Here is a 9,939-nt window from a genome sequence, read left to right as displayed (position 1 = left end):
ATATATAATAATAATAATAATAATAATAATAATAATAATAATAATAATAATAATAATAATAATAATAATAATAATAATAATAATAATAATAATAATAATAATAATAATAATAATAATAATAATAATAATAATAATAATAATAATAATAATAATAATAATAATAATAATAATAATAATAATAATAATAATAATAATAATAATAAAGGTAAACATAATTTTTTTTTTAAACGGATTTAATTCTTTAAATGCATTTATTTTTATTTTATTTTATCCGCCATTTTTATTCTTCTCTTTTTATTTTTTTTTCTTTCTTTCTTTTTCATTTCCTTCCTCCATTAATCTTTTTCCCCCCCCCCACCTTTTTTTCCTTTTTTTTTTTGGCAAATGGAAAATACCTTTTTCGACCATTCTTCCTCTCCCTCCCTCCCTCTCTCTCTCTCTCTTTCTGTCTTTCTATCGGTGGAAAAAAAATTTATTATCATTATTATTGTTTTTTTTTTTTTCTAATTTTTTTAGGAAACGTATTCGTAATAGCAGCTATACTACTCGAAAAAAATTTACAAAGCGTTGCCAATTATTTAATATTATCATTAGCAGTGGCGGATTTATTGGTTGCTTGCCTGGTTATGCCACTGGGTGCCGTTTACGAAGTATCTAAACAGTGGACGTTAGGACCTGAATTATGCGACATGTGGACATCGAGCGATGTTTTATGTTGTACGGCTTCCATATTGCATTTAGTAGCCATTGCTTTGGACAGGTAAGAAAAAAAAAACGTGTAATTTAAAATTTAAATTAAATTACTATCTCTCTCTCTCTATCTATCTATCTATACATCTATCTCTCTGTGAAATTTTATTTAGTTTTTTTTTTTTATTCTAAGAAAAATTTTATTGCTTAACAAAAAAAAAAAAAAAAAATTTAAAAGGTTTTCTCTTGTTCATTCTATTTAAAACCTTTTAAATTTTTTTCCCCCTTCATCTTTTCCTTCTTCTTCTTCCTTTTATTTTATTGTTTGCTTTTTCTTCCTTTCTTTCTTCCTTTTCTTCTCATCCTTCCTTTTTTTGTAAACCGACGAAAAAAAAAAAATTTTAAATAATAATAAATTAAAAGATACGAAATTAATTATTAATTAATTACTGCTGCGGTTATATGACGTCATAAAGTCATAGAATAATAAAACAAAAAAAAATTCGAAAAACGATGAGTTGTTTGTATTATGAAAGGAAAAATGTTTTATTTTTTTTTTTAAATATCATCTAATTCCACGTTTTTTTTAACGAATTTTTTTTTTTAATAACCGGAAATTTACGAATTCGTACGAATTTTGACGAAAATAAAAAAAATCAATAAATAAAAAATTTTAAATTTAAAAACGTGTAAATAAAAAATTTTAATTTTTAAAATAAATAAATTGCAATTTAAAAAAATTATTAATAATAATAATAATAATAATAATAATAATAATAAAATATAATTTTTGATAAAATATAAAAAGATGATTGAATAAGTTTTATAGTTTTACTCGAATTTTCCGTAAAAAAAAAAAAAAAAAAAAAAAAAAAAAAAAAAGTTTTAATGAAAAAGTTTAAAAAGAAGAAGAAGGAGGAGGAGGAGAAGAGGAGAGAAAAATTTTTTTTTTTTAATGTTTAATTTTAATACGAGATAAATTTTATAAAAATTTAACGTCAAATACATTATACAACACGGTGAAAAACAATTGATTTTAATGATGATGATAATAATAATGATGATGATGATGATGATAATAGTAATAATAATAAATTAATTTTATCGTTTGAGTTTTAATCATAAATTTTCTTTCTTTCCTTTTTCTTTTTTTTTTATTTTTTAATTTTTTTAATGGTTATATATTTGATAAAAAAAATAATAATAATAATATTAATAATAATAATAATAATAATAATAATAATAATAATAATAATAATAATAATAAAGAAAAAAAAGGAAAGAGAAAATATCTGAATTGTAAATAAATAAAAAAAAAATTAAAACTGAGTGACGTAAACAGTAAAAAGCAATTATTTACCTTTTTTTTTTGTTTTGTTTTTACTCTCTACAGTTGGTAACTTGAATAAAATAGAAAAAAAGAAAAAAAAAAGTTTCAAATATTTAAGTTGTTAAAATTTTTTATTTATTTATAAATCTTTTAAAAATATATATGTGTGTGTGTAAGTCCACTTTTTTTTTTTTATTAAAGTTTGATGAAATTTTTTTTTTCTTCTTCCACGTTTTTATTTTTATTTTTTCTTTTATTAATAATTTTCTCTCTTTCACTCTTCACTCTATCCTACAGTTTTTCCGTCTCACTCTGTCTCTCTCTCTCTCTCTCTCTCTGCCTCTCTTCCCTTCTCTTTTCTTCTCTCTTTCTCTCTCTCTCTCTTCCTTTCTGCTTTTTTTTCTTTCTCTCTCTTTTTCCTGCGGTTATTATTAATTTTATTTATTTATTTATTTCCAAACGTTAAAAATTATACCTTTTCCCTCCAGTTTTTTTTTTTTATCGTTTCCCAAAATTCAATCGTCACCGAATGGCGATGTAAAATATTAAATAATAATAATAATAATAATAATAATAATATCGTTTTACAGAGAGAAGCAATAATAAATGAAATAAAATTAATAATTATATTTTCATTTTATTAAAATTAATTGCTTTTGAAAATTTTATTATAAAATATTTTAAATATTAATATTAATAATAATAAAATGATAAATTTTTTTTTATCATTCATTTAATATATATATATATATATATATATATATATATATATATATATAAACATATAATAATAATAATAATAATAAGTTCAATGAATTCCTTCATTTAAGCAGACGACGATTTAAAAATAAATTAGTTTTAAAAAGGTACTTAAATGAACGTATACAAAATCGAAAGGATCGAGAATAGGCGGGAAAAGGGGGCGGCGGTTTAAAAAATAATGCGAGGGGCTTGAAAACCTGTAGCACACGCACACACCCACACAGAGAGAGAGTAAAAATAATCTCTTGTAATAAAGTTAATAAAAATAGTTTTAACAAAACGATTTATTATAAATTATATACGGTTGAATTAACACACAACAAAAAAAATCTGCAATTGCAACATGGAAGATATATTACGATTGTTTACAAAAAAAAAAAAAAAAACGTTTACTGACTGTTGCTGTTAGAACATCAAAACAAACGATTCGAAAATAAATATAATTATTATTATTTATTTTCAGGTATTGGGCAGTTACGAACATTGATTACATACATCAGAGAACTTCAAAAAGAATCGGATTAATGATATTAGTTATTTGGGGAGTCGCTTTTCTCGTTTGCATCGCTCCAATGTTGGGTTGGAAAGATCCTGAATGGGAAGATAGAATATTTAAAAATCAGGTAAGATACAAATTAAATAGATCAAACAAACAAACAATAAATAAAATTATCAAATTTGAATTTTTTTAAAAGAAAATTTCGATTGTTGTAACGGTTTTTAACGGTTTTTTGTGCGAGTGAAGTAGGAAAATTTCAAATTGTTTTTTGATTTTAAACCAGCTTTAGATTAAAGTATAAAAAAAGTTTTTGTTATTGTTGTTGTTGTTGTTGCGGTTGTGTTAAAAAGAAAACCCGACAAACGAAATAAGAAAAAGGGAAAAACAATTTTCGGTTTTAAATTGCGTGGAGAGAAATTAAAAAAAAAAAAAAGAATTTGCCCGGTATCGTTCTTTAAAACTATTTCAATTGGTTTTTAATTTTTTTTTTTAATAACAATAAAAGTCACGTAATAATAATAATAATTATTATTATTTTTTCAATTGTTTTGTTAATAATAATAATAGAGTCAAAAAGTTTTTAAAGAAAAAAAACACTTTAACCGCGACGTGTTTTTTTTTTATCCTATTCATACTGAAGTGTGTGTGTGTGTGTGTGTAAAATAAAATTATACGTTTATTTAACCCGTCAAACGCGTCTATTAATCAAAAAGTGTAACGAAAAAAACAGGAAAAACCGAATCGGGTCGATGAGAGAGATAGAGAGAGCGAGGGAGAAAGAGAGAGAGAGAGAGGAGAAAAAGAGCGTATAAAAAGTAAATGAATTTGGAAAAGTGTTTGTAATTCAGTCAGATTTATTAATATTGAAACTCGAAATGATATAAAAAATTGAAATATATACACACAAGCACACACGCACGTGCACACGTGCACTCACACACACACACGCCAATTCAGACTGATTAATACTATTAATATTATGCTAAGAAAAAATCAATCAAGTTGAAAAATCCAAATTTGGGGGAAAAAAAGAAAAGTTTTTCCTTTTGTTTTTGTATTGTACGTTTGTCGAAAAGAAACAAACAAACGACAAACAATGTTTACGGTTTTTATGAAAAAAAATTTGTTTTTTTTTTGCTGAGTTGGAAGGGGCGAGGAGGGAAATGATGACGTTACGGTTTGTCTTGTTAAAATTTATTAAAATAATAAGTAGAATTTTTTTCTTTTGGGAGGGGAGGGGGCGGAGGAGAAGAAAAACATTGATTACGTCGGACAAACAATTCTTAACCTTTTTGATTTTTTCACTTTAATTTTTTTTTTTTTTCACTAGCGTAAAACAAACGCTTAAAACAAAAAAATCTGTCAATCCTTTACTCTTTTTTTTTGTTTTTTCTTCTGCTTTTATTAATACTTTAAAAGCTTATTTAATACTTTTAATTAAATTAAATTTACATGAACGTTTTTTTTTTCTGTTTGTTGTTTGTTTTTTTTTTTTTTTGTTTGTTATTGAAATGTTTAATAATTTATACTACCCCATATTCAATGCAGAAAAATTTTTTTTTTTTCTAAAATTTGTGAAGAATTCAAATTTCGTAATATAAAATTAATTTCAAAAGGGGGTTTCGAAAATTCGAAAAAATTACGTTTCGAAAGAATTCATTTTACTAAATTGTCTATTGACACGTCATTGCCATCATTCATTTAATATAAATTATTAATAATAATATCGCTGGTGTTGTTTGTTATATTCCATATTTAGAATTAGAAAAAATTTTTTTTTTTTTTACGAATTTTCGTGATAACATCAAAAGGGAGGAAGAGGAGGGTAGAGGGGTAAAAAAAAAAGAGAAAATTTCTTTTTCTTTTGTTTTATCAAATAATTTATAAAAATTGATAAAAATTCAGACATTTTCACCTTCGTTAGTTAAACCAACATGAAATTCAATCAACTGAAATATTTACTTTTCACGAAAAAAAAAAAAAAATTTATTTTTCCCATTTTCTTTAAATAAATACATATATAATTTAAAGTATCAATTGAATTTTTTAACTAAAACTTTTGTCATTATCGACGACGACAACAACAACCAACAAACAAAAAAATTTTCTATTTTAGAAAACGGAAAATTTTTAATAATAATAACAACAACAATAATGATATAATTTATTATCAACCCCGATTCCGCAACGTAAACAATAACAAAAAAAATAATTATTATTATTTTATTACCAACCTTGAATTGATTAAATTATTATTATTAGAAAAAGTGCTCTTATCACAATTCAAAAATGATAACATTTTATTTATATTTATGTTTAAATAACTCTGACGGATTATTAATTTTTTTTTTTTTTTGAGCTACCCCCTCGATCATACAACATTCGAATTATTCAACCATTTCGAATTCTAAAACCACGATGACACGTTTCACGGTTGATTTTGTTTCTTACCTTTGAAATGTGTCGTCATTGAAACATAGAAAAAATTATTTATTGTTAAAATACCCGGAAACAAAAATTATTACAGGTAATTTTTCACTTTAGAAAAATAGTAAGAAATGTTTCCATATGGAAAATTTCCGTACAATGTTGTCAAGTTTGTTAGTTAGATTAGTTTTATACGTTAGAGTAAAATAAATTAATTTTTTTTTTTTTTTAAGTTAAAGGCGTGATTTAGTTGTTCTTCTTCTTTAACATTTTATAATTTCGTTTGAGTAATTTTAAAAGGTGGAAAAATAAAAAATGACTCTTTGTAAAAAATAAACTGTAAATTGCATTGTTTTAAATAATAATAAACTTACTTATTTGATCAAAAGTTCACCTTTTTCTTTTTTGTCAAAAATTTAAATTACAAATTAAATAAGAAATTAAAACTTTTACGCTTTTTGCGTAACGCACTACTACTATTCTAAAAACTATGATAGATAAATCACTTTTAATTTTTTTTTTTACAAATGAAATATGTTTAAATGATTGTGAGAAAATTGAAAATTTCCTGTAAAATTTTAATAATTATTTTTAAAAAACGCACACGCACGCACGTACGCACGTACGCACACACGCACAAACACACGCGTAAAAAATAATAATATCTACAAAATAATAATAATAGTTTTTTCCTTTTTTCTTTTTTCCCCACCTCGTTTATTATTACGTAACGATATAAAACATGGCGGAAAAATTTTATAAATTTTTTTATTCTTTCTATTACTAATAACAATAATAATAATAAGTAAAATATTTTCATAAAATTATGATATAAATCACGTGACGATGACAACAAAATAAAAATTAATCATTTAATTTATTAATTTGTTTATTGTTTAAACTTTATTTATTATTATTTATTAACAATCTTTTTTTTTTTAATTTCTATTCTTCGTAAAAAAAATGGCGGTTAAAACCGGAGGAAAATGTCGAATATTTTTTTTTTTGTCTGTGTGTTTTCCGTACACAAAAATTTTAAAATTATCGATCGATGAAATGTTTAAGACGACCTGAAAAATATTTTCTCCGTGACAAAATAAAATATAAAAAAAATTTTCACGTTTTATTGTTAATTTTAACCTTCTTCTATCTCTCTCTCTCTTTCTATCTTTTTCTCTTTTTTTTTTTTTAATCCTTTTATTTCAATTCTTCTCTCACACAGACACACTACTTAATCCGGACCATTGAATTTAACTTTTTGATTTATGTTACGTTGTGTACCTGAATCCCTTTTTTTTAATTTCAGACAGTGGATTAAAAAAAAAAAAAAATCTGAAATATTCAAATGTAATAATGAAAGAGACGATGATGACGAAAATGTGGCGGGGAAAAGGGAGGGGGAGGGGAGGGAAACGTTCGGAAATAAAAAAAAAAAAAAGTAAAACACACAAGCCGACAGAGAGAGGGAGAGAGAAGAAACGAAAAAAAGGATAAAAGAAAAACAAAAAAACTCGTATAAAAAGTAAAAATAATAATAATAATAATAACAATAACAACAACAGTTACAAAAACACACAACAAACGGCAACAACAAACAATAACAAAGTTAAAAAAAAAAAAAATGAAAATTTATGTTTTATACTCCTAAATACGAGTTTCACGAGAAATTCTACATCGACTATTCTCCACCACCATTATTATTATTATTATCATTATTATTATTTTTTTTATACCAGATTTCTAAGATGTAATTTATAGTCATCATAAATAATAAAGTTTATACTTAAAATAATAATAATAATAATAATAATAATAATAAAATATTTTTCGATCGTAACTTCTCACGCACACGATTCAACCATTTCACATATTTAATTAATTAAATTATTATTATTATATAGACTCTGTCGCTATATTAATATAGCACCCTTTTCGTTTCTCCCCTCCTCCTCCTCTTTTTTTTTAACCTCGACGCCTTATCATCATTCCTATCAATATAAATTAATAATAATAATAATCAAAAATAATAATTAATATAAATTTATAGTTTTGATTAAAACGCTATAAATTGTATACGCTATAATAAATATATATAAAACGCTATAATAATATGAATATTATTATTATTTTCGTGTTGTTAAGCGAGACTATATATATAAACTTATCACGAGTATTCGTATTTTAAAAAATTAATTTAGGAGGGGGGGTTCCCGAGGGAGAGAGGCGGGGAATCGGTAATAAGAAAAAAAAAATTTTTTTTTTAAAATAATAAAAAAAAGTTTTATTAAATTTTAGTTTTAAACGATGATAAGTTTTCTTCTCTCTTTCTCTCTCTCTCTCTCTTCCTCTTTCTCTCCCTCTCTCCCATTCCCTCTCTCTCTCCCTCTGTCTCTCAGTTTCTTTTTTTTTTTTTTTTAGGATTTTTTATTAATAAAAAAAATTTCAAGTTCAGTCCGATTATAAAAAAAGCAAAACAAAAAAAAATTATTATTTTTATTAAAATTTTGTAATAAGAATGAATGAATGAATGAATGAATGAATGAATGCACTTTTTTTCAAAATGGCGTCTCTCTCTCTCTTTTTTTTCGTTCAAAATTAAATTCGTCGATTTTTTTATTATTTTTCCTTTGAATTGTTTTTAACAACAAATAATTTTAATTACGTTCGTAACAAAGGAAATCATTTTTTAATAAAATTTTATGTAAATAATTTTGTTTAAAATAATAATAATAATAATAATAATAATAATAATAATAATAATAAAACGTTTTTTAAAACTTTCGACTTTTTCTTCTTTTTTTTTTACTTTGTCGTGTCAAAAGAAAAATATATATAAAAATTCTACGTCTGGTGGTAGGTAATATTATTACTCTAAAAACTTTTACTCGATTTCTCTCTCTCTCTCTTTTTCTTGCCCTTTTAACTCGATTTTCTCTCTCTCTCTCTCTTATTTTCTCCTTCTTTTTTTATTACCTGAAGAAAAAGTCATTTTACGTGACCATTTATTCACTCCGAAAGTGGTATTAAAAATAATAATAAATAATAATAATATTATTATAGTAATAGCGTGGGTAATAATAATAATAATTTTTATCTACTTTAATTTTGTGTCTTTTTTTTTTATATCGGTTATTAAAAATTAGTATCGAGTTAATTTTTTTTTTTATAAAAAAAAAAAAAGATAAAATGGCGTCGTCTTATTTCATGGCGCGGTTTTCAAAATTATCTTTTAATATTGTTAATTTTTTTTCTAATATTTCTTACTCGTTATCACCCCGTCAAAAATAAGAGGGGAGAGGGGAGAGAGGAGGAAAGAAGAATAAAATAAAACATTTTATTATCTAATTATTATTATTATTATTATTAATATTATTAAAATAATTTAATGTGGGAGTTAAATTTATTTTTTTAAACGTTGGAAAGATGCCATTTTTTTTTTTGTTTGTTTTTTATTAACAACGTTATTTAAAAAAAAAAAAAAAAATTACTTTTAATATTTATTATTATTTATTCGAAATAATTAATTATTATTATTATTAATTACGAGTTTTATTTACGATATATCGAATCGAATCGATAATTATAATTTTTTATTTTGAATTAATTCGAGGAGATGAATTTGGCATCGACCAATAAGAAAAAATTTCTTTTTTTTTTTTTGATTGGATGAAAAATAAATAATTTTAAAATAATAATAATAATAATAATAATAATAATAATAATAATAATAATAATAATAATAATAATAATAATGATAGTTTTTTTATTACCCGTGATTTTATTACCCTTTTTAATATGGGGAGAAAAGAAAAAAATAATTTAACGCGAATTTTTTTTTAGGTGACGTCAAATTTTTTTTCTCTCGTTAAAAAGTCTCCTTAAAATTTTTATTATCATTATTACTATTATTTTTTAACAACCAATCAGAAGCGTCTATTTACCAATTATTTATATATGTAGAAAAAAATTAAAAAATATTTTTTTCCCGTTAAAAAAAAAAAAAAAATTAAAAATCTCATCCCTTATTAAATTTTTTAAAAAAAAGGATGCACCTGATTTCATTTTCATTTCCGGTTGAAATAATCCCCCCCTATCCCCCTATCTCTTTCCTCCTTCTACTCCCTCCCGAAAAAAAAAAATTCATGCGATTTTAATGGTCGTTTTTTTTTTTTTTAAATGTCATTTTGTAAATAAATTGAAATTAAATTATAATTTAATTTTCTATTAACGG

The 9,939-nt window shown here is 23.1% G+C and overlaps 1 protein-coding gene across 1 annotated transcript in view; it reads left to right on the top strand.

The window, feature by feature from the left end:
* Positions 1-245: 245 nt before the first annotated feature.
* The window catches only part of Phum_PHUM559700 (class A rhodopsin-like G-protein coupled receptor GPR5ht2, putative), a gene marked incomplete at both ends in the record, with an annotated part of 14,389 nt that continues 4,695 nt past the window's right edge, over positions 246-9,939 (top strand). Inside the window, 2 exons of the mRNA XM_002431876.1 lie at positions 246-760; positions 3,246-3,405. Coding sequence (XP_002431921.1) covers positions 246-760; positions 3,246-3,405 — 675 coding nt within the window. The remainder of the gene's footprint in view (positions 761-3,245; positions 3,406-9,939) is intronic.

Source organism: Pediculus humanus, genomic scaffold (assembly GCF_000006295.1).
Source record: "Pediculus humanus corporis 1103172108297 genomic scaffold, whole genome shotgun sequence".
NCBI lineage: Eukaryota > Metazoa > Arthropoda > Insecta > Psocodea > Pediculidae > Pediculus > Pediculus humanus.
The sequence above is the reverse complement of the archived record's forward strand: the minus strand, read 5'-3'. Positions and strand labels throughout refer to the sequence as shown.